Raw genomic sequence first — 26,514 nt, 5'->3', positions numbered from 1 at the left:
TTCTTAAGTTGACACATTACATGTGGGTCCCTGCATTTTACAGAATTACTGACAAAAAAAAGAGCTTGCCTTAAAAAAAAAGTCTGCACTTCTCACTGATTTTAAACTCTGCAAAAGTCTTTAAAGAACAGATGAGAAGGACGAGCTAGTTTCAACAGAACTATTTCTGGACTCAGAAATAATTTATAGCACAGAATCTATCTGTAACTATGTTACAATGTCCACGCTCTAAGTATTAATGTCTGAATATCTGAAAAAGCTCTGACATAATGAGCACTGCAAAGATATTAGACAAGCTGAAATGAAGACAGACAAAAGTATTTTTTAATATAAAAATGGTCTTTATTTCTTCAATACAAGGTAAACTACTATTGCAGTTTAAGACCAACACAAAAGTTGGACAGCAAATTGCTTAACAGTCTCCTAAAGGCTGAAAAAAAAGAAACCCATGAAAGCTAAAAGTTATGCAATAGTTCAAGTATAACATCTAGAAAAGATGAAACGATCCCTAAACTTAACTAAGTACCTCTGCTGAAAATGTATTAAAATCTGCATTTGCTGGGATACCATCTTACCTTGTTGAGAAATATAGGTCTCCAGAAACTCAAGTATTTAACAGACTCTTTGGCCTGCCAGTATCAGGAAACTGTTTACTTATATATATATATAAAATCCTTTGGAGTCAGGCATTCTGACAGGCAACCATTTCCTTACATTTTGCTTTGCAATCCTGCATTCTGACTTAGACAAGCCCTCCTGCTGTATTTCAAAACCATTTCTTGAATAGTTTACTCATACATCCTTGTGCAAAATGGGAATCAGGAAATGGAATGGTACAGGAAGACAATACAGCCTTTTGTTTAGAAAGTCAGCAGTGCTGGTAATCGTCATAAAAATGTTAAGGAATGTATTTCACCTTTAAACACTTGGTGGTTGTTTTTTTTTTTCCTTTGTCTTATTTTAAAAAAGGACACCTGCAGTATTAAGGAAACTGAATTTGCAATCACTTGTATTTATAAAAGCACACACATTCCTCATTTTCTTACATTTCAATATCAAGGGAATGTCTGTTTCATAATGTAATAATAATATGCACAGTTTAAAATATTTTCTATTACAAAATACAGTATACAAGAGGGTGAGGCCAAAGTCTATTACTTGAATATACTCCAAAGTGTTAGCACTGAATCATGTAAAATCACATTACATGGTACGAATATATGGGAATTTTTACAACTTAAATGCTCCATTTCATTGGGATCAAAGGTATACTGTTCACTATTTTCAAGAGACTTCAATAAAACTAGTGTATTTCCAAAGAAACTTTAAAATATTTAAGCATAGACATAGGTTATACCAGAACCTAAAACCCGCTGCAATAACTGAGGCTATAGAAAAGATTCAAGAACTAACAAGTGTAGAATCACAGAATGGTTTGGGTTGGAAGGGACCTCAAAGATCATCTAGTTCCAACCCCCCTGCTGCGGGCAGGGACACCCTCCACTAGACCAGGTTGCCAAAGCCCCATAACATACAAACAGAATGAGATGCTTTAGCATATTTTGTCCAACATGGGCAAAAAAAAAAAAATCCCACGAGAACATCAAATTGAGGAACTTCTATGCTCAAAACTACATTCTCTAAAGCTAAAATTAATCTAAAAGTACACAGCATGTCAGATTTTAATGTCAGGGGTGGGGAGGGGAACAACAACAAAACCAAAAAACCACCTCAACGCCCCCACCCACCTGCAATATTAATTGCAAGGCAGCATAGTAAACAGTTGCAAGAAACAATATTTGTGCATGAACATCATGACAAATTAGCATGCTGCAATCATTATGTTTAAGACTTCAACCATTATGTTTAAGACTTGTGCAATCAATTCCCAAAATAATTTAAATCCTAAACAAGTCCATGTTGCTTCTTTCCTACATCTAGATACTTGTTTTGGCAATAATTCAATCTTCTTTAAGTATTTGCACACCAACCTGCACCTTCCTTCTCTAAGATCTTGAGGGGTTTATATTTCAATGCAGAAGCAATTTAGTGTCTTGGATCTCTGAAGACTATCAGTCTTAAACATGCACATTTTATATTTGAATCTACATGACTAACAGTATCTCAAATGAGGATCATCTTAAGAAATTTAAGGCTGTACCTCAGTTTACACAAGAACCAATGATAACTTTAAGAGGCTACGTATAAAATTCTATAAATAAAAATAGGAGCAAAGTCTGCTTAACCTGTACACAGAGAGCAAGTGGATAAGAAAAGGAAATCAGGAATTAAGTATTTCTATAAAGAATGCCATGTATTTTTACTAGAAACACAGATGACAAGTATATACAACATTTCAATCTCCAATTATCCACATACAACTAGGAAAACATTTACAAGGGTTTGGGTATGCAACTAAAGAATCAAGTAAAAAAATAGTTAGAAAAACTAAGCCTCACCAATTTCAAGAGGAACAAAACCAGAAAACACTCACTCCTTTAAAACAAAAAAAAAAAAAAAATCAAGCTAATGCCTAAATTTAATAAGATATCTTGTTTAACACAAAAACAACAGCTATCCAAGCTTATAAGTCACATTGTAATAAAACTTTGAAGAAGTTCTGACAAATGTTTTTCAAAATGCAATCAGAACTAAAATTATTGGCACAGAAAGCAAAAAAGGAATGAGGAAAACAAGACTGTACAGTTTCCAAAATGCTATGTTGTTCTTTTGAAGTATTTTTGACCTGTCAAAACATACAGTCCAGTAGAAATGTCACTTAAAAAAACCCCTCTACTTCTAAAAAACAAACCTCTAGTAAAACAACTTCTGTTGCTAAAGCACTGCCCCTCCAACCCTCAGTCACTACTTGTTGGTTTTGTCTTTCAAGATAAAGGACAAAGCCTTAAGAAATTATTTTCAACGTTACTTATAAAATCAATATTTGAAAGAAATAAAGTATTTCCTCATAGACCATTTTGTCCTTTCATCAAGCAAAAGGAGATGAAATACAACTGGATGAATATCAAAGAGCACAGCAGTAGCCGTCACAGCATCAGCAGCAGTCAGTAAATTACCAAACTGCTATTTCCTGAGCGTGCACAGGAAATTGCCAGTAACGTTTAATAAACCAAAACCTGGTAAAATTCTACTACAGATCCAGATATACATGATGTGCATTAGACATATTCCTTTTTTGGTGTCTATCAGGGTCTTTGGATTTTTTTCTGTACATTTTTTGTTTCATTAAAAAAAATAATCTAAGAAATGAAACTCACAACAACAGAAGAGTATTATCTAAATTGCAACACAGTACATCTATCAGTTAAAACTAAGTATTTGGAAAACAGGCAGAAATAAGGGGCTCCACACAGGGACCTCATCTCTCAAGTCACAATGATCACTTAGTTTAACTTACGTTATTTTCCCCCTCCTACTCCCTCCCTGCTATTTCCATTGCCAGCAATGGAAATCTGTATGCGAGTGAGAAATTACACTCTGTGTAAAAAGAGCAACAGTCTCCTTTAAGTCTATTTCAATGTGGAGTAAAATATCAGTTCCTGCATAAAATGCTTGTAAATTTAATTTTTTATTTTAAGATTTAATATATCTACGCAATGGAACATTACTTACCTGCTGCCTCTCCAGTATTAGCTATTCCCCATGTAACAGCTACAGGCAGGTTATTTCTTCCTTAAACTTATTACACACAGCAGTAAACAATGTTTTTAAGTAAAGAAAAAAAAATTACAACAGTACTGTTTGTAACCAACACCTATTCACAAAAAGCAGAAAATGAGTCATGACTTGTTTGATACAACTTTCAGTTTTACAAAATTTTAAAAGGCAGTTTTCATTTTCAAACAGGATTAAACAAACATGTCAAATATCTTCTCAGTAGCAAATAGTTCAATAAACACCAGTGATCCCATGCATGAGGAACTGAGGTACACATTTTAAGATTAAAAAAAAAAAAAAAAAAAAAAAAGGAGGGGAGAGTCTGAAGCTGTAGCCAAGTCCAACAGCATCAACCTGGCTGCAGGAAACCCGGCTGAGTGGTAGGTGACAAAAATATTAGAGCACTTCAAGCTTATGCAAAACTTTCGCAGTTGCACAGGCTACTGGTCCCAACTCAGTAAAGCATAAAAATCACTCACGTACGCAAATAAGGTACTTAAAGCAGATGTTTACATTCCTTGAAATCTATGGAATGTAAGCACATGCTTTAAATGCTCTGGAAAACCAAATGGATTTAAGTGCTTTCCTGAACAGGGTAACATTTTTAGGTCAGCTGTAAAAATCTTCAAAATTGGTAAAAAAAAAAAAAAAAGAAATCAAGAGGTGTCCAAGAGTTGCCTCTCAAAGCCATCTGAGGTCTTGAAACTTAACTTAAAACATTAAGTGCAGCTATTGGAGTAAGTGAAAACTCCAAGAATAAATCCATTACATAACGATTTACAATAGACTAAAAGTGAGCCTTTGCGCAAGGCTGCCAGCAACTAAGTTTTTGCAACTTATATGAACTTTCTATTCGCTTGCATTTCACACTTAATGAAATATAAAACAAATTCTTACAATTTGAAGTCAACTTTCGCTGTGAGCTCCAATAATTTGTTTTTAGGTAAATTTACAAAACCTCATCTGACAGATTTAATTAGCGCCACTTTTTGCTAAGACATTTAAATATTGTCCATCACTGAACAAGGACATACAAGTGTACCTTCTCTTTTATATGCATGTGTGAATAAACCCCAAAGTATTAAGAAAATACCAAACCCATAAAGTCTGAGAAATGGGAACATCTGGTTTCTTCTGGCACATTTCTAATATACAACTATGTACAGACTGCTACGGCCTTGGGGGCGGAGGGGAAACACACACAAGCACTATTACTATAAAACTGTAAATAACTGCAGGGTTTTGTTTTGGTTTTTAAAGCTCACCTTTCAACCCCTCGTTATGGAAAGTTCAAGTTCATAGGAACAGTTTCAGTTTATATCAACTGTAGTGTCAATCAGGATCAAGGCAGTACCAGAGAGAAAATTTTCAGCTTGCTAAAAATCACAAACCTGGGACCACCTCTCCTCAAAACAGACCACAAAGAGCTGCAGTTTTTACAGTTTTATATATCAATGAGCAAATTCACAAGCCACCTAGGTAAACACTGCTAGAAAGCAAAATAGCATTAAAGTTTTTATGTAACCACCTATTTTCAGATCAAAATTGAATGTGTGAGAGCAACATTAGTATGTTTAACTCACTGAATGCAAGATTAGGTTGAGGCATATGCAAGAACTATTGCGATGTTTTTAAAGACAGCATCAATGTTTTCATTGTAACATTATCTTTAAATATTGCTGAACACAAGACTTTCCCTGAGGTGTAAACATAAAATAACTTGAACAGCTTTACACATCAGCCCCATTAAACAGTTTATTACAACACTACATCTACTGTAATCAAAGTGGTGCTGTGTACAGACATTATCATATGAACAGTTTAACATGAACAAACTACTATAAAAACAAGCATTTACTTGACTTTTTCCAATTGCTTGCACATTATAATTGCCAAATGTATATAACCAGTAATAAAGTTGCAAAAGCTATAAGGTTTAAATCACACAGGTTTCCCTCAAATAAAACAGTTAAGCAACATAAAAAAGTAAAAGAGCTACTGGTTACCATGTATGCAGATTTGCTTTATTCAGATCTATTCCTGTTCATTTTATCCATGAATCCTTACAGGCTCAGTTCAATCACATGAAGCAAACTGCTGGACAAGCATCTTTCCTTGAAGAATGTATCTTGTCTTGCACGCTGTTCCTCTTCCTTCAGCTGTAATGTGTCAAAATTTGTGATGTAGATTTTGCTAGTCCCCATAATACACAGAAAATTGTTGGCTTATCTATACATACACAAGTCGTGCATCTACTTCACCATAATATAAACTAACACAAAATACCCGGAAGCAGTAGCTACTTGTTTGTGCACGAAGTTGTTCTCTAATACAATAGCTAAAAATTAAACTAATGTTGTTGTACAACAAAGTTGAAAGAATATCAATTTCACAGTTGAAGTATCAAATGATAAAGGAAGAAATAGCTACTGTTCCTGTGACTGATGGAAACATTTATATAGAACATTTCCTGAAGTATGCATTCTGCAAGAGTAAATGAACAAGCACATAAAGTAATTTTGCCACAACTAGATTTTTACATTTTTACCTGCCCCCTTACAGAAGTTTTAAGCTGGTTTGACATTTAAGTAATGCACTGATTGTATAACGAGGTGGATGGCTCACAGCTCAGTAACATTTAAAAGTGCACAGAATCTGATACCAGTACTTCAAAATTTTCAGACTAGCAGCAAGCAGGATGGGCTTCACACATCTAAAAATACACGCCTGCAGTTTAATCACAAGAACCCACTTTTCAAATAATACAACAGAGAGTTGCAGGTTTCCTCACCTACTTGCCCTAGAGAAAAAAAACCAAAACAAACCAACCCACACCCTATTTCCTACTCTCCTCTATTTTGGCAAATAAGGAACCACACCCCACACCATTCAGAGTTAATTACTGTAAGAGTTCACAAAATACTTGGGATGGTATAATTCCATACACTGGATTTCAGTTGAATTCCGTTACAAAACAATTAGCTGTCTTCATTTCATTAATAATTCACAATTTCAACATTCAATAATTTCAAAATAATTTAAATAAAATTGTTCAAAAAACCAACACATTAAATTGTTCATTTGAAAAACAAGACATTTAGAGGAGCAATTTCATGAACGTGCACCAGTACACAGCTGTCAAATATTCTTCTGCTAGTACAGTAATTTCAAAGCAGTTGGGAAAACAAAGTACTCAATTTTGGCACAAACAATTGACACATTTCTGCTTCCTTTCCTCAAAGTGACTGTTAATAACTTTTAAAAAACATATAACCAAGTAGGCTCTATACACTACAGTATGCACATAAACTAATCCAAATCCAAAGCACTGACTGGAATTTTTTTTTCTTATTCGCAGACTTTGTTCCCAAGTCATGAATGTATCTACCAGTAACTACTTTTGGGGAAGTTCCTTCCCTGGAGACCAAAATTTCCATAGGTGTTATGGACTTTTAAAATCAATTAGTAGCAAAGTGACCAAGTGCTGCCTCCACAAGAAGACGCGTTCAGAGTTGCGAGCTAAGTTAGCACAAACAGACGGGAGAATCTCAGGTTTTTAGTGGAGAAAGTATATGACAGCTGTGAGACTGCATGTCAGAATTTGCTGCTCTCATCGTACAATTGCTGCGGCAAGAATTATGGATCTTTATCACTTCTATGGCGACAGTTAACAGATCCAAAGCACCATATATATGATTTATAATACTAGCATAAGAAAGCTTCAGTTCCTGGGAGTAATTTGCTAGATTTGTAAGGGTACTTATGGAACTACAGGAACTTTAAAGAATGCATGATAAACTGGGTTTAGGATTAATACTATTCATTATAGGGCTCTTAAGATGGTCAGCACCACACTGAACCTTCACTTAAAAAACCATGACCAACTAAAATTCAAAGTGGTGCACGTTTTGGTTCCAAATATTCTGCCACTATCTTGGCAAAACCGGAAGACCTTTGGTTTCAAAAGGAAGAAATAAATCCGTATGGATTATACCTTCATGCTCAGCCCTTTTCAGTATTCTACAAGCAAGTAGAATATTGAAGTAAGAAACAACTTTAAAGTAAAAAGAAAAAAAATTAAATCTCTAGTCAGTACTTCTCAGCAATGTTGTTTTCCATCTGCCTCAAGCTCATATAAGCTAGCCGGTCTCAAGCATGTGTTAGGTTTGTACAATTTAACACCATACAGCAAGCAGTTTTTCAGCATTTCTACTAATAAACCCCAAATTTCAGACTCATCTGTTAGTTATTTTGTGGTTTAGAAGTTACGATTTTATGCCAGAACATTTCACAAATGAAATCCCAGAACTTAAGTGATCAAACATTTCTGTATTTAAGCAAGATGCAACTTAAGCATTTTTTCTCCACATACTCTTACAACAAAACCCAATAGATTTCTTATATATATATAAAAAGCATCTTGCAGTAGCAACTCTAGGGTTTTTTCCCCTTTAATTATCAAAAAAGCATATAAAAGCTTTAAACAGCTTTTAGAAGTATGAAAATTCTACAGTAGTTTAAAGCTGTATGTGCATACACCATTCAAGTTTAGTTCTAGCAGTGTAATTTCTGATATTTTTCTGAGATTGAATTTCAATCTCCCAACATGATCACATTTCAGTAAAATGCATGATACACATTTGTCATTATATTCTAAGAGCTCCTAAGAATTACTTTATGTAATTCTCCTTTATTTTATTTTATACATAAAGAAAAAAAATACACAAAGCAAAAATCCCACAGAAAGTATCAGCTTGAAAGCCAAAATTTCATTTGATTTAACCTACATTCCAGAACATCAGAAACCTCCAAATACTGTGATGCTTTAGCAATAACACAGTGAGAAAGAAGGAATTTCAAACTTAACTCTGTATTTGTCTTTCTGTGTGTAAGCTGAAATACATATGTGATTCTCTTCACCATACATGTACAGACTATTTTACCACCACTAGCATCTTCTTCCATTTGTGGCATTCCACCCCCCCACCCCATTATTAGTGTACTTACCTGGTATCTTTTTTCAATCTTAGCGTATAATTTAAGATCAACACCAGAACAATTTCCTGATTTTATAAATAATTTTACATGGGAAGGAAAAGAACGCTTCCAAACTAGTTTCATTCATCATATGTCTTTCTCCTACTATCCCAGCCTGTCTATTCACCAAAAATAACTGATGAACAGAGAGGTGTGTTCAGAAAACTCAATCTTTAGTTTGCAAATTAAAAAGATGTGAATTATTGGCAAGTATCTTTCACAATAATGTATGAGGAAGACACAAAAAGGTAGATCAGGCTGCCACAGGAAAACATGAAAATGGAGATCACTCTTTTATCTCTTTTTTTTTTTTTTAAAGAAATCTTAGTTCTCAAACCACAATGAGCAAAAGGAAAAAAACGGGATTTGTTTGTTCTTTGGAGAACACTGCACCAAACCAACATTTTCACTTGCAAGTAATCTCTCTATGTTTCAGATGCTATAAAGCCTTGAAGTTTCTTGGGGAACCTTCACACAGCTCAAATGTGTCAAAACTACTGATTTCACAAACAAAAGAAAAAAGCACAGGATGCAGGGAACACAAAAATATAAGCGTGTCTAAAGACACCTCATAAGACAACAAAATTACAGCAACACGTTCATGGAAAAAAATAATAAAAGTTATGCAGTCATGCATTTGAAAATAACCAATAGCGTTAAGATTTTCAGTTCGGTTTTCAAATCATCTGATCACCCTCAAGAAAATGAGAGAAATCACTGAACATTAAGAAATAACTCTATGTTTCTGTAAAGCACCAGAGTAGCCATACAATAGACTTTAAGAAGCACATAAAGCAGTGGCACTGCTTGCCTCTCTCACTCTGTGGTGGATTTCAAATACTGAATCAGATGCACAAAGCACAATTTCTCTGCTGAATGTTAGATGCAACAGAATAGTGCCAGCCCCACATATGTGCTTCCTCAAAAATACACATTTTTTTAAAAAAGAGAAACTACATACATAATGTTCGTAATAGCTTAATACTAAGAAAATCTGAAATAATCCTAGACAGGTACATATACCCAGGTCTTGAACAATGCTACCACATGATTCACTTAGAATTCCATTATTAACTAGGAGCTTATTATTAAAATAACTTATAAAAATAGGCATTTTCCTATTAATTTACAAGGTTTCTTAAAAGACTAATTTCATACTTCAGTTGATGTTTAAGTGGCTGCTAACACACTGTTACAGGACAGTTCCTACTTATACAAGCAAAATTACAATGAATATTACTTCAGCTATTAGTACTATTTCCCCTCCTACTGACACCCAAAAAATTCCAACCATGTTAGTTCTTAGATCACTCCAAAGCTGAAACTATTTCAGAGAGCTGAGAGCAGTTTTTGAAGAAGCATATGAGCCTCAGAAGTACATTAGACTTTAAATTATTTTGCTTACAGTGGTTTGAGAGCAGAAAAATCAGAAAAAACCCCATGAAATATGGAATACAAAGTCTACATACATATCAACTGTTACAATGTTAGTGTGTTTTTGTTTTTGCAATTCAGTCCAAATCCAGTTTAAATAGGAAAGAATCAATCAACCCAGTAACAAAAACATAAAATGAAAAATTTGACATTCAGCAATTATAGAAATTCAGACAGATTAAGATTGGGACAACGTATCAGCTAGAAATACATCATTGAGTATCAGTTAAACTAAAAAAAAAAAAATCTGTCTAAAAAAAGTCAGGACTCATGCTGATGAAGTTACATTACTATTCTGTTTGTACACATTAATTTTGCTGTTAATCCTTCTAAATATCATTCTATTGTATTCTTAAGTTTTTTGACTAATAGAGGTTAGACATTTGTCTTAAATTCATTGTTCTCTTTTACATCTATAGGCTTTCTATAAGCAAGATGTTTCAAGGAAACATTCAGTTTACAGTAATTCTGTAGAATGGATTATCAATGTACATGAAAGCCTTACTCAAGTGAAGGCACAAAAGTCTTGCAAGAATTTAATTTTAAATCATGAAGTGTACAAACAGAAGTGTAAATACCCACTAATGTACATCTAAACTTTTTAATAGTTTTATTATTATAAACACATTTAGTAAGTTATTCCAATTTAACCCATCTCTATAAATGTAATACAGTACAAACTGAATTTCACTGTATACAAAAATGTTCACAATGGACCTTTAAAATCCTTCTAAACTAGATGTGTAACACTTTAAAAAAAATGCCAGTACAGTATCACAGTTTTGACTATAGGTACACAATAAAGAGAAGTATAGGTGCCATTCATAGTGTCCAGGCACTGAGCCAACTTCATCTTATCTGGCAAAACACAGTAATATGGGGAGTAACTCTTTTCAGCACTGCTGATATTTATTAAATGACTGAGACTGTTAAATCAGTTTATGAATATTAATCAATGTAAAGAACGAAACAAAAAAAAATGTATGGCAACATACATCTTAGTGAAAATGAAACACACAAACCAGGAGATAACTGTATTTCTTTTATATGTGTGTGTATATAAATATATAAACCTGTGTGTATATAAATATATAAAACTACAATAACCAAAACTACAATAAAGCCCTTCTTCATTAAGACAGCAACAAGACAAAACATTTACAACTTAACTTTAAAAAAAATACCAAATGCTTTCATTTACATGCAGCATACTAAATTTGCCCTTTAAATCAAGTTCTTAGGACCTATTTTCTTCTTTGCACAAGGGAATCTTACCTACGCAACCCCTCTGAAAGAAAAGAGAAGTCCCAGCACACAACAAAGTTGAAGGAAGTTGCATATATAAATCCCACCTGAACTGAGACTGAAACCACAGTCCTGTTTTAAAATTGTGCTTTGGAAATTATAAAATGCACCATAATGCTATTTGATGTGTTTTCTTGGGGACAGGGTAGGGAATCTGTACTTGGCACAGAAACTCCGTATCTACATGCACAACACCAAATACACAAAAATTAAAGCTAGACTAATAAAGTTTGCCAAGGGTAAAATAAAATTATCTTAAATTCCAGGTTATTAACAATTTTTAGTATGGCTTGCTCATCTCCACCAGAAGGAAAACACTGGAAATGCATCCATCAATCAGCTTAATGGTTACCTCCTGTTAATAACAACTATTTGCAAACATCACAAATACTCATTTATTATAAAAAGTAAAAATCCAGTTCAACAAAAGAAACTACATTTACTTTTGTTAAATCTGTATTTTTATGTTCCAATATTTTACAATTAAGAACCACAGTTGCTATTTTTACGCAATTCCAGAAATATTTCTACCAATTCATTTTTTATGACAAGTGGCATTAACAGATATATACTGTCAACTTTATTTCAGCTGCCACATTTCACCTTTTTAAGCCTTTGACTCCCCTTCTCTAGGTGGATTACTGCTTTGTGTGTCCTGTTAGTATATGAACCTGAGACAATGCCCAAGCCAACACTCAGACTAGACCATTTAGTATCAGAATTTGTTCTTTCCCAAAGGAGTCAGTGACACAAAAGCCTGACTGCAAAACTGACATTTAACTAATACAAAACTGTATTTTCACTCAGGAGTATACTACATTTTGTATGATTTCTAAAAAGTTTTGCTCTACTTAACTTCTGTAAATGAACTTCCGTGAATAAATACCACATGCAAATCTGGAAATGAAATCTGAGGGTAAATGTAAGAACCAGAAGTTGGGCAAACAGGCAAGTCTGCAAGCTTCAATTTTAGTGCAGATGTAGTGGGAAAATCTTCTAAAAAGGGAAAAGACTACTGCAGAGAAACTAATAGGTAGGGTTTTTTCCAGTTGTCAAATATAAAGAATCACGTGTAGCTTGAATTCCCAGTCCTCAAAATGGTACATTATATAACGTGATGAACATTTCTATGCATTTTAAAGTTCTCAGCAGTACACTGACAAAAGCATGATTTAGCATGCTACTCTGTAGCTATCTAGACATTTGATGCATGCAAGACTGCAGATATATGAAATAAAAGAACACATTAATTTGTGAACAACCAGAAAAAGAAACAATCCTTGTGTCATACGTTTGTTTGCTAGTCTTCAGAAAATCTTTACTGTCATAGGGGGGAGGGAATGAAAAATCAGGGTAGTGGGGAACAACTGATCATAAACCTTAGTGAACGTAACACCTGAATTTAGCTAGAAGGCAGAAGGTACTGACAGGTCACATTTCATAAAATAAAGAGCAAAGTCTGGCTATATTTCCTGAATTTGAGTAAAACTCACTGGAAAAAAACCAAAACCAACCAAACCCCAACCAAAACACTGCCGGACTTGTGCAAGGACAACAACTGTATGTACATGTGTTTCCTAAATTGAAATAATGCACACATGACATATAAAGGGCTAAATGCTGCAGTCCTTACACAATTAGATTTTAAAATACAAAATTAGTATTTTAAAATACAAATAAGAAATACAACCGTAAATTTAATATCATCTTCGAAGATTACAAAGAGAGCAGACTTATCAGTCTGGCTTACTGCTTTTTTAAGAATTGGTTTAATTGCATTTCGTAAAAACTGCAAACATTAATACCACCTAAAATTAAAAAGGCAGCATGCAAACTGCAGAAGATAACCACACAAATGCTCCCTCCCTCCAAAGACCAGTTACCTGTCATTACTTACCCATGGTCATGTCAGATGCTGCAAGAAGAAAGTGATTCAGTACATACTGCAGGGCCATTTAAATGCAGATATTAATGGTGTAAATAATCCCAAACCTAGAGTAGCTACTTTTAGTAAGTCAGTAACAGTGAAGTTCAAGAACATGAAACAAATGCTCACCTTCTTTAACGATGACGATATTCTCTCTCTCTGTCTCGTTCTCTGTCGCGATCTCTGTCGCGATCACGGTGCCTCTCTCTTTCACGGCTTCTTTCCCGATAATAGTCATCGTGACGATCTCTACTACGTGATTTGTGGCGCCTACTTTTTTCTCGTGACCTACTGTGGTCCCTCTCTCTGGATCGCTCACGTCTTCTAAAAGAAATTACTTCATTAAATTTTTCTTGAAAATACAAGCCACCCGCATGCCAATTTTGTAGTCTGTTTAAGAGTATGAATTTCATCAAAAAAGGATATGAGAGAAATATCTGTTCATTGTGATGCAGATATGTTTTTGTATATAACATGTAAGATAGCTGGTATAAAAGGTGGTGGCTAAGAAATCAGTTACAGATAGTGAGGTGCATCCACCTTCTAACCTATCAAGAAAAAGTCAGAAAGTACACGCTCAGAATGGAGGACAAAATGGCTGAAATCAACTGGGGGAATGCACCATACCCCAAACAACCACTACAACATGGCTGCTAATCTGCATGCTGAAAGTATGTGCACAAACCAGCTGTCTTTGTGTTTTTAATATTCAAGGCCAACTACACTACTGCTACAGTATCCAAATGAACTAGAAGCTCAGTGTTTGTCCTGACTCTGAAAGGGGCATTACTTAAGTTTTGAAAGAAACACCAGTCTCTTATTTGTACTAGGCAGAAGACTCCATGGATTTCAAATCTACCTACTCTCGATTTTTAGATTGTATGATAAAGGGCAACAGACAAAATCATTCTGCCCAACTCTTGTATTTCTATTGTGACAAGCGTGGAGAAAATTACTTTTAAGCAAAATGAAAATTGCCAGCAAATATCATCCATCTTATTTTTCAATAGCAAATTCTAATAAAAATTACGCACCGGACATCTTAATTGGTTAACAGATAATTCTATTTTGAAGTTTACACATTGCAAGAGTAACATGTAGGAAAGGATACTAAATAAAACAAAGAGTTAAATTTAAGCTAGTCAGATCAATTTTGAAAAAAGGGTTAAGAGGCAGCTAAGTTGGGGAGACTCCTGTTTGGTTCTTTCACATATTTCTTGTGCAACTCAGCAAATCACTAAGCTTCTTACATGACTTAGTTTCTTCTCTGTGAACTAGTCCTGCACTACACCTTCCCTTTTATTAGTAAAGGTGGATGGAAGAGGAAAGTTTTACCTGGATCCAGAACCATAAGACTTGGACTCAATCCCATGAAGGCAGTCCTGAAGAGAGCTAATAAGTACTTTACAGCGATCATCTGCAGATACTTTGGACTGTTTAATTAAGGAAATTGCAGTTACCAAGGTCTCTATAGCACTTCCATAGTCCCCTGAAAAATGACATAAGATCATGATCAGAAAATGATGCAAATTAAAACAAAGATTTTTTTTTAATCCGTAACAGTATTATCTTCTCTTCAACAGCCATCCAGATCATTTACTGTAGAACCAAATATTAAAATACTGTCCAGAACAGTACTCAGAAGGAATTCTCAGAAACTAACTGGAGCACAGTACAAAATCAGTCATAGGTTGTACCTAAATTCAGCCTCCTATTAGGAAAATGTGGCTTCAGGACTGCCAGTTTCCTAATAGAAAAAACTTTAAAAACTTTTCAGCTGGGTAGAATAGCAAATGCATTAATTGAGTTTTACTAACCAGCACTGGCATCTGATACAGCTCTTGAAATGGCACTGCTTGAGATCGCCCTATTTCTATTCATGATTTCTTCAAATTCCGCTTCACTTAGAGGTGTCCTTGCAGCATCCATTTCTCTGCAAGCAATAAAACTAGTATTTAAAAGGTTAAGAAAAACTTCAGAAGATATCATTGCAGTTTTAATAATCCAAGTTTGCAACTTTAAGCAAAGTGACAAACAGAAAAGAAAGCAGGATCTGGGTTTGGTTTTGGTTTTTGTTAAGGACCATGTTACAGTACAAAATCCTGAAAGCTAAAAAAAAAAAAAGAAAAAAGAAAAAAAAGAAAAAAGGTAAAAAACAATTAAGACATTGCTGTATAAATAGACTTATTCTTGTTCATCCCATCTATTTTGAAGATTCAGCAGCACTTAATATTGTGCTTTACAAATATTTATAATTTTCATAAAATCCTTGAAGGTATGTAAGTAGATATTATCCCAATTGAATGGATGTGGAAATGCATGTACATAGGCAATGCGACTTTGAGCAAAATTAGAGATCATTTTTATAACAATACTGGAATTAGAACTATATGATCCTGTTTCCCAGATCTTAACTAAGACCAGAATGCTATAACTTATGAAAAGCAAATAGAGTCTATCATCTTTAAAACACTCAATTTTCTGAATGATACTTCAACATTTTACAGCTAATTTTGGTTTTTTATTTCTGGTCATGTTCAAAGTACTCCAATTCAATCTCCAAACCGGTCACAGTAAGGAGGAAGCAATAAAGCAGAATCCTTGTACTCATTACGTTTTTTTACTTTAATTAGTAGCTACCTATATAGGGTTTCCAAAGTAACAGAAGTTAACCTATACATAAATTTTCCTAAAAGTTTTGCAGTGTCCTATTAGCCAGTCTCTGTATCATATAGAAAATTTGGAGAAATGTGTTAGAGACAAATGCTGAGACTGTTAAACTGGCCCACTGCTTCATTTTTCTAGAACAGTGTTAGTTCTTCTGGTAGAAAGAAAATGCAGAACAATAAGCAATGCTATCCTCTTAATTGCAAGAAGTGGAACAAGATCCTATAGCCAGTTTAGCATAAGAGGAAATGTCTAAAAATTCATACCTCCCTGAGTTTTGAGTATTATTTTTCGTGTGCCTCCCATAGAATGGAATATGTAATTTTTCTCTTATGGACATGTTATTTCCAGTGAAACGCCTATGATATATAATTAATGACAATTTAAATAGTTATGGATGATAGTTTTAACATTATTAATGAAAATACTGGACAGTAAGTTAAACTGTCCTATTCCCACTCCTTCCCTCCCCAGACATTCTATAAACTGCAGACAACTGATGACTTTGTCCATCAAAAAACAACCAACACCTTATCGTTTTATTATATTTCAGGCAATTAAGCCAAATGCTTGAATTTCTATAGTTTCTGTATGAACACAGTATGTACAGATGCGTGGGGCTTTAAAATTTGTGATAAAAGAAGAATCAAAACAAAGTGTCTTTGCAGAAAACATTTTAAGCAAGAGAAGTGTCTCATGCTAGCAGTAAAATCACAACTGAAAAATCCAAATGTAACTATGTTAAAAGTGTCTTTCTTACAATTAATCCCAAAATTTTCTGTGACCAATACAAATATGGTGAAAATCAAGAAACAGCAGCAAGACAGAGATGCTTGAAAGCAAAGATGAAAAAGATGTTTCAAACAAGATGTGAAAAGCTTGACAAGTCAAGTCAGAGAGACTCAAAAACAGTCCCAGGTAGGATTAACCATACGAAAAGCCACTGCTACAAACACAGCAAGGTTGCACCAAATGAGCAGAAGCATCTTGACAGAAAAGGAAGATGTAAGTCTTGCAGTAAATTCACGCCTGGCTTTTGAGACAAAGACTAACTTTGAATTGAGTCCTGAAGAAAAAAAAAAAGGGACAAGCAGAGCTGCTGAAAGATGAAAATGGAATGAGCTTGGTGTGGCACTGTACTCAACATACACACATATTCAAAAAGGAGAACTCCAGAGCATTCTAAAAAGACAGCTTGCGAAGCACGATGATAAAGGTACAAGTCAGAATTTCAAGTTAAGACAGAAGCACAATCAGAAGCTGCTGCATGAGAAGTGATATGTAAGTTTGCATGTAGAACACATGGAATGGTGACACTGCCAAATACAAACAGTGAAGACAAACAGTTCAGAGTGAGATTACTGATGTTGCATTTCAGGATTTTCTTACTGCTACAAACATGCTTCTGAGAGATATTTCACTGAGAGAAGTGAAAAGGGGCAAATTAGAAGACTGTTGGGATCCCTTCCAGCTCTACTTTTCATCATTTCTAACACTTGCATTAAAAAGGAAAATAAAATGCTTCCTACAAGAGGAGTAAAATCTGCTACCAAGCACATTACACCAAAAGCACTCACCTTCCAGGTGGCCCATAGTCACCTCTGTCATATGGTGGAGGTCGGCCATATGGATCTGTCGGAGGTGGGCCACGACTGTCTGAAGTAGGTATGCCGCTATTGGCGGGTGGGGGGAAGAAAGCTGGATTCACATGTGGTGCAGGTGGTGGAGCACCTGGAGGTGGCCCAGGGAGATGTGGAGGAGGAGCAAGAGTCAGGGGTGGCCCAAGAGGGCCAGGCGGACGAGGGGGAAATGGACCCGGAGGTGGAGGTGGACCCTGCTGAGGTGGTGGCGGACCTGGTGGTGGCCCGTAGCCTGGTACTGGTGGTGGAGGGCCTGGAGGAAGTGGCCCAAGTGGAGGCTGACCAAAAGGTTGTCCTGGAAACAGAACTGGTGGTGGTGGACGGTCACCACGATTAGGAGGTCCAGCTAATGGAGGTGGGAGGACCTGACCAGGAGGTGGAGGGCCTGGTGGGCCTGGTGGGCCAGGAGGACCTAAAGGTGGACGTGGGGGAGTTTGTCCAGCTAAAATAAAAATAAATAAATAAATAAAATGGAGTTAATAAATATAAAGAAATAAAAGACTTAGCAAAATAATTTAAATTCTTATCTTTAAAAAAAAAAACCCACACCGAAAAAAATCCATCCAAAACACAACAAAAAAACCCCAAAAACAACCTTCACTGAACAAGTTGCAACTTACACAAGACATGCATGGTCCCACTTTGGGTCTAATAGCTTAGAAAATTTAAACAGTTCCTTGACTATCAATCTCTAAAGAGAACAACAACTTGAAAATTGACAACCCGCCCTCCACCCCAAATCACTTAATCACCTGTTATTGTTACCAAACCCCCCAAAAGCTTACAAAAACTAGAAAACATTGCGTCCTACTTACACCTGCAGCTAGTCTTTCATGTGGGGCATAAGACATTAGAAATATGGGAAAAGCTATTTTGGAGAAGGTAAGGTAAATGCAGTATCCAAATCTACTATAAGGTCCTCACTAGTGGTTTTTCAATTTGACCATGACCCTTTGACTGTTAGTAAACAATCTAATACCGAGTGACATTTATTAAAAATACTTAAGCTGAAATGAGAACTTCACTGCAATGCAAGCCTGTTTAACAGAGATTTCTCCCCTATCAGATACCTGAATAAACATGAACACCTGCTCTTCGAATTTGTGGTATTCTAACTGGCAACTAACTGACCTGTTAGTGGGCATGAATCAAAGCTGAATCTCTGATGATGTGCAAAATTGTAATGCAATAAGGAACAGAGTTACTTTATGCTCTGCAACAAAGGCATTCTCATCCCACATAGCAAACCAGAAAATCTGAACTACACTGCACTAAAAACATCTACTTGCTAACATGATCTATCTTAATTTTTTCATACTTTAAAAATACATACATTGATGCATTATAAAGAATGTCTCTCAAAATGTTATTATATTGCTATGAAATTTAGGACATACAACTCCCTGTTTGAATATCAACAAAGAAATATTGTCAAATTCTACAATCCAGCTGTGAACACTGATTACAGCACATCACTCAATTGCCTTGATCTTTACAATTCCCCAAATAAGTATGCCACACTAATACAAGAAAACAAATGAAACTGAACTATTTTACCTGGGAAAGGCGGTGGTGGCCCTCCTGGCCCTGCCGGTCCAGGGAATCTGTCTCCACCTGGAATGGCACCTGGAAAACGTCCTCGCCCTCTATTACTAGGTGGAAACGCTGCTCGTGAGCTTCCTCCTGGGGGACCAGCTTTACCTTCCCCAGACATCTGGCCAGACTGTGTGGCTGCAATGGAAAAGCAAAAGTATAATTACATAAATCAAAATAAGTCAAAGCTTTTCAACTCTTGATCTAAAGTTTTATGCAGCGCTAAAGCATGACCTTAGGAGCACCAACTTGTTCCTCGGTACCCAAATCCAAAGCTATTTGTGAAGGAAAAAGTGCTTTGCTAAAATATGGTGGTGTTCCAGCACGCCCATACTAATGGAATAGCATCTGGGGAGACTGTCAATCCTTCCTTTAATGCAGCCCAAGGCCACAAAGAATACATTTACACATTAGGACTGGGAAGCAGAACACAAGGTCCTGGAGGAAAGCACAAGACAGAATCTCTCTTCCCCATTTTATCATAAGCACAACTTATCCAGACATCAGAATTTAGTCCAATTTGTCTACAAATGTTAAATTTCTAAATGCTGTTGTGCTTTAAAAAAAACACAATAAATTAAATCGACAAGAAAATGAGAAAGCTTCTCCAACTCTAAGACAAGTTTCACAAAGCTGCAACCTTCTTCCAGTAAGTGCTCTCTTGCCAGAACAACAGATCTTCAGTATATTAAGTGATTTTTTTTTTTTTAATTTCTACTTTTATTTTTAAGAGGAACATCTTTAACCAAAGCTGCAACTTACTGGAAGTACTTTATAGCTATTTTAAACCATGTTGAAATTATCAGATGCTGAGAGAAAAGCTGCAGTACTGCTTTTGGAATAAACTTCTATTTCTCTAAGACAGTACATAAGAAAGGCTTACTTTTCCTTGACTGCATTTCAAACTGACTCAGAAATTGTTTATTACATGGAGTCACAACAGGATTCTGCCCATGCAATTCTCTTTTAGGCAATAAATCCATCAACTTTTTGGAGGATGCTTCTGATCCCACACCCACAAGGGCAAACCTGAAAGAGAGAGAAAGAGGAGAGAGAGAAAGAGGAGAGAGAGAGAGAGGAGAGAGAAGACAAAAAAGTTACATCACAGTTTTTTCCATTTCCTGGATATCCTGATGCCTCATGAAAAAGGTTACAGAAAAGAAAAGCAAAAGAATACCTGAAAACTAAATACAGAAACAGTCTCACAGGTCTTAGTCCAGTTTTCAGAACAGATACAATAACTCATTCTAGGACATCTAAGAACCACCACAAGTGCAAGTACAAGATGCACCAAAAAATATCACAACAAAGGCAGCTTTTTGGTAGAGTATCAATACGCTATATATGAATTCATATGATCAAGTTATTATTAAGCACCTAGTGTGTTCTCATTACTCTAAGGAGAAAGAAAGGCACATTCATGCAAGGAAGATTACGTTCCCAGTGAAAACCTGGCTCACGTGCTCACTTTCAACAGGTAATGGAAAATAAAGCATGTAAAGAAAGATTTAATAATGGAGGTTGGGGGAACAGTATTTAGCTATGAGGAACAACAAATATCACCACCACACTAACTGAAATCTAGGAATAGAGTCTTAATGAAGATTGCCAACAAGATTTAACTCACAATATGAGATACACAATACCGTCATAACAATTTATGCCTGAAATTTAAGTCATTAGTATGAAATTATATACCAAATCATTGTTGGATATCAGTAAACAAAGGTTATCAGTTCACATACTGACAGTTATGAAAATTGAAAACTTTTTCCCCATTTCTACCCTCCCAAACTTCAGTCTATTTACAGAAAAAACAAATGACAAATTCTTACCCTTTAGACTGGCCATTAGCGCGATTTTCAAAAAATTTTATCTCCAAAATATCATTTACCCCCAGTGAATGAACTGCTTCAGTTAAGTCTTCATCTGTTGTCCACTGAAAAATATTTTTAATATTAAAATATGAAAGCTTACCTAAAACACCATGAAAAGGGCGACTAAGCTTTCCGATCCCTTTTTTTTTTTTTGGTATGAAATTGGTCAAGAGGAATACTTTATTCAGACTATCAATATTTTCTAATTTGGAGAGCAATCATTTATATTTTACAGTTCTCAGAAAATTAATTTTAAAAATACACACACTTCCCCACATGCTACATTGCATCAACTCTTCCACACAGTATACCAGCTACAGTATGCCAAAAAAAAAAAAAAAAGTATTTGAGTAAATTTTGTTTTCTGAGAGTGCAAGGCTTCAACTGAACTATTTCAGTAACTGTTACTTTTTCCACAATTGATCCATTTTTTTCTCCCACTGATTCTATTCTTTCCACAGGAAAGTCAATTTTAAATGCCATATTAACCAGGTGCTCTTTATGAGAACTCTAATGAGTTTATTATTTGCACAAAACCAGCAGGATTTACAGACAAAAGAAGTGAAACTAGTACAGAAACTGTGGTTAGAAGCAACTGCGTCCATGTAAACAAACCTACTTGCTGTAACTTCCTAGTAATTACTATGTAACATTTAACAATTTCACTCATATCCGAAGTTACACAAATATACCAATACTTATAGTTTTCTTTCTACTTCTGTAACTCCATCACCTCTTTAAATTTCATATGGGAAGTGCAAAGCAGGCTTTCAAGATTCTGAACTACTTATGTGATCTCTCTCAAATCCAGGTTTCTTTCATAAATTCAACAAATTACTTTCCTGAGAGCTAAACACAAAGAAAAACACAACAGCAATGCTAAAGTAAATAAATGCACTTTTTGTGGATAACTTCATTTGTGAAGCCAAATAATGAGCAATATAGCTAAACTGCTGCACATTGGGCCACCTGTTTTAGAAATTGTGACATTTGACTTGAATGAGTTCAGCTAATTCATGTGCATTTTACTGACTCCATTCATGTATTTTAGAATGATAGAACTGTTAAGTCAATATTCCTTTACATACCTCTTAGCTCCTGAAATTACGATACTGTAATAAGTAATGAAAAAAACACCTAAGCCCCCATAAAGCATTATTTTCCAAGTTTAGCACTAGTAAGAAATTCAGGGGAAAAAATCTTGAATGAGAACTTTTCATGCATGGGGTTGGAAGAACTTTATTTCAGGTAAACAGATATAAACTCCAGCTAATTCAGCTACTGACCAGCTCTCGCACTTTGTTTGCTTAACTGCAGTTGACTTTAAAATGCTTTAATTCTAACAAAAGTAACTGTCTTGAGGGCAACTACAGTTCAGTGAGTTATCCCAAACTGGTTACTCCCAGGACTACAGAAATAAACCTCAAGGCAAATACCTGAAAACCATTTTATCGCAAGAGTCACTGCCCTGGAAAAAGGGAAGTGGAAAAAGGACTTGGAAAAAGGTGAAAAGTAATTACAAGAAAATCCCACACAATCTTCCAGTTCCTTTTTAAACTAAAAACTTCAGCAAGGGTTTACTATCAGAAATAGTTTTGTATCAGAAACAGGACTAGTGATGTGATCGTCCCCCTGTACTCAGCAGTGGTGAGGCCACACCTCAAGTATTCTGTTCAGTTTTGGGCCCCTCACTACAAGAAGGACATTGAGGTACTGGAGCATGTCCAGAGAAGGGCAACGAAGCTGGTGAGGGGTCTCGAGCACAAGTCTTAATGAGGAGCGGCTGAGGGAACTGGGGTGGTTTGGTCTGGAGAAAAGGAGGCTGAGGGGAGACCTTATTGCTCTCTACAACTACCTGAAAGGAGGTGGTAGCCAGGTGGGGGTTGGTCTCCCAAAGTAACAAGCAATAGGACAAGAGGAAATGGCCTCAAGTTGTGCCAGGGGAGGTTTAGGTTGGATATTAGGAGAAATTCCCTCACTGAAAGGGCTGTCAAGCACTGGAACAGGCTGCCCAGGGAAGTGGTTGAGTCACCATCCCTGGAGGTATTTAAAAGACATGTAGATGTGGTGCTTAGGGACATGGTTTAGTGGTGGACTTGGTAGTGTTAGGTTAATGGTTGGACTTGATGGTCTTAAAGGTCTTTTCCAACCTAAACCATTCTATGATTCTACGAAAAAACCCAGGTTCATTCAGTAGCCATAAAGTATCTGCAGGCATAATTTGATAGTTTAAGCTTGTTCTCCTCTTTCATTCAGTTCTCTGAAAATCTTAATAAGATGGTAGCACAAATATCCCTTCGTAACACTTAAAACACAAGAAGAAACTTTAAAGTTCATATTTACTGAAGATTTCATCATTTTTTTGGTCATCAAGACAGCTCCAGACAGGCTTACTAATTCAGGTAAAAGAAAAAAAAATCCAACCAAAACCCACTTGCTTTGCTGTACTCTTAATATTTCATATAAAACAAATTTAAAGCCAAAATATTTACAAAGAACTACGTTCATAATTTTAAAATTCCTGGCTACCACCTAAACAGTAATAAAATACTTACCCAAGTAAGATTTCCAATGTATAAGGCAATTCTTTTTCCAGTATATGTATAGACAACATTTGGTGCAGCTCCTTTACCTACATCATCCCCAACAGATGGTGGGAGAGAATCCATGTAATCACGATCTTCTGGGGCATCTCCATTATTTGCAGATGGAGAAATTACATCATCATATAAATCAATCTGATCATGTCCACCATATTCAGCTTCCTGAAATACAAAAGACACCTTGATTATATTTAACGTTAAACACTCGTAAAATTTACTTGAAACAAAGCACTGCAACAGCTGCCACATTCCACAGACGTGGTCAGTCTGATCCAACACCTACGCAACATCCCTGCTGAAAAGCTAACCCCCAGTTTCAGCCACACTAAAGTATACAAAATTCTTATGACTTCTATTATATTCTAAATTGACACTTGGAGGGGGGGGGAATCCACAAAAATACTTCCGGACACTGTTTTGCAATACTTTTGGATTTCTGTTTATATCACAAGGGCAAAAATCCTACAAGCCCTACTCCCAGAACTAGAGACATGAGCAAATATGAGTAACGTGCAAAGTAAGAGGCTAACATCCACTCTCAAGCAAATCTTTTTTCCATCAAAACATTTAGTGGAGTGAACAGATCAAGCTTCAAGAAGAGCCCTACTGACAAACACAACATTATATCTTTCAGATTTCTACTGCATTCCTAACATGATTTTTAATCTCCTTATTCACAGAAGGGCCAGACAGGGACAGAATTCTGGTTTGCTTCATTAAATTTAATAAACCCAAGGGTTTGTATTTATTATATATTTATTTATTCATGGGCTACAGAGGGATTATTCTACAGCGTCACAGCTGCCTCTGGAACATTTTGGTTCAGAAAAGCATCGTGAGGTTTTGGAGTGAATCGCTCCCTTCTCCCTTGGGTTGGTACAGGTTACAGCACAGTTCTGGCCAAGTGAACTAGATTCCTTTCAGAGGGAATGGAAATGAGAGTTTCTTTCCAGCAGCTCTGCTTCATGTGCTCAACAACTGCATCCTACTGGCTAAATGGGAACAGATGGGTCAAGATCAATCAGTGGTCCTTCAGACAGCTTTGAATCCTAAGTGTGGTAGGAATTTTTGGTCCAAAAGGCCAGACTAAATTTAGTCTGAAGTAGACCATGCAAACAGCGTGTTAGGTAGACAGAGGGGCCTGAGCACCAATTGCCTCCATCTACTGATGTGTTACTTTTTATTACAGAGAGAGCTGTACTGTCATCACAGAAGACAGACAATTAAGAGAAAGGTAAAATATGTTGACTGTAAATGATAATAATCTTCACAAAAATATGCAAAGCTTAATTCCAAATGTGAAGCTGGGTGGTTGCCTTAAGGAACTATTTTTAAAACAAAGACTTATTTTGATACTTGCCATTTTTCATCTTATATACTGTCACTCATCATATTCAATGGTGATCAATTCCACAATGGGCTGCTGCTATCCTTTTTTACTACCCTAGCAATCACTTATGATAGAACAGCCCAATCCGCGTGAGAGGCGCACCATCTAAATGTCTTCTGACAGGAAGGCAGTAACTTGTCAGTGAACAACAGTGGTCTTACAAAGCTCAGAAGTCTAGCAGTGTTTAATGTTAACCTCCAGCTTTTATATTAACTTTCACACATTGCTTTGCCACATGCAAAAGTTGGACTTCCAAAGCCTGCGGAGGGTTCCTGGACTCTTCCACCCTGATCCAGAACAGAAACCACCTCACCAGATTTTGATATCAGAGATATTTAGGATCCACTATCTTGTGAATTTGTATCTAGAAACCCACACAAGCATCCTAGATAGAATAGTCCAAAGTACCAGATACGGCAACTAGAGATAATCAAATTGGATTCCACAAAAAACAGGCTGCAAAGCTAGCAATCACAGTTGAAAACCCAATATATCCACAACCATCATCAGATGTCTTGAAAATATGAAAACATTATCAACTGCTACTCACGCAGAGAGAGTATCAACAAAAATAAAAAACACAAAACAAAAAAACCCACCACACCAGATAAGGTAAGTTTTGGCATTGTCAATCAAGTAGATTTGATCGTCAGTAAACTGCGCTGTCCCCATCTACCCTAAGCTTCAACGGAAAATTCATCTCTCTTAAGGTGAGTTTATCATCATTAAATTAAGTAAGGGTTTTGTATTTTCACCTAGTCTGTTCAATTCGCCATCTCAGTTTGATTCCTCCTGTCATCACAGCTAATGAAAGTAGGTTCAAAGAACTGCCTGGGACAAGCTGAAACATGACATCTTACAGCAAGATTAAGGGTGATGTCACAAGGCAATTAAGGAAATCCTCTACTAAACATGCAGTAATTCTAGTCATCTGTGTGTGTATGGATGATGACTTGAGGGAAGCAGAATTCAGTCTTGGTAGACAGATCCAAAAAAGCAGCCACCAGTCTTACAGCAGATCTACACTAACCTATCACTCCGAGAAGGCTGAGGTCACCATTGCCAAAATACCAGAGTAGGAAGCAGACTACAGCTCTGCTGCACTTCTGTAGCAGCAAGAAACTCCTCTCAAACAGATCAAATTTCTATCACATAGGCTTTAGGTTACCAACAAAGGAGGAAGAGAATTATCAGGGCAGCGCAGTCTGCCCGTAACTTTTGAGGGGCCCAAAGTGCCCGATAGCATCAGTGCCTTAATTTAAGTCAATAAAGACACAACAGAAAACTTGGTGTTGCTCACCATAATCTCTTCTTACATCGTGCTGGTTTTGCAGCCAGCATGGAATTAATTCAGTTACCAGTC

The 26,514-nt window shown here is 36.0% G+C and overlaps 1 protein-coding gene across 5 annotated transcripts in view; it reads right to left on the bottom strand.

The window, feature by feature from the left end:
- Window positions 1–992: 992 nt before the first annotated feature.
- Window positions 993–26,514, bottom strand: part of CPSF6 (cleavage and polyadenylation specific factor 6) — a 31,303-nt gene continuing 5,781 nt past the window's right edge. The window contains exons 2-11 of one of the 5 annotated variants that reach the window (XM_054846715.1): window positions 23,714–23,923; window positions 21,117–21,220; window positions 20,165–20,310; window positions 19,246–19,419; window positions 17,626–18,130; window positions 16,315–16,407; window positions 15,199–15,314; window positions 14,717–14,870; window positions 13,511–13,705; window positions 993–5,837 (exon numbers count right to left, since the gene is read on the bottom strand). In XM_054846715.1, the coding sequence (XP_054702690.1) occupies window positions 13,516–13,705; window positions 14,717–14,870; window positions 15,199–15,314; window positions 16,315–16,407; window positions 17,626–18,130; window positions 19,246–19,419; window positions 20,165–20,310; window positions 21,117–21,220; window positions 23,714–23,923 (1,692 nt within the window). In that variant the 3' untranslated portion in view covers window positions 993–5,837; window positions 13,511–13,515. The other 4 variants (XM_054846734.1, XM_054846724.1, XM_054846751.1 and 1 more) reach the window with 4 other exon arrangements.

Source organism: Grus americana, chromosome 1 (genome assembly GCF_028858705.1).
Source record: "Grus americana isolate bGruAme1 chromosome 1, bGruAme1.mat, whole genome shotgun sequence".
Lineage (NCBI taxonomy): Eukaryota > Metazoa > Chordata > Aves > Gruiformes > Gruidae > Grus > Grus americana.
The sequence above is the reverse complement of the archived record's forward strand: the minus strand, read 5'-3'. Positions and strand labels throughout refer to the sequence as shown.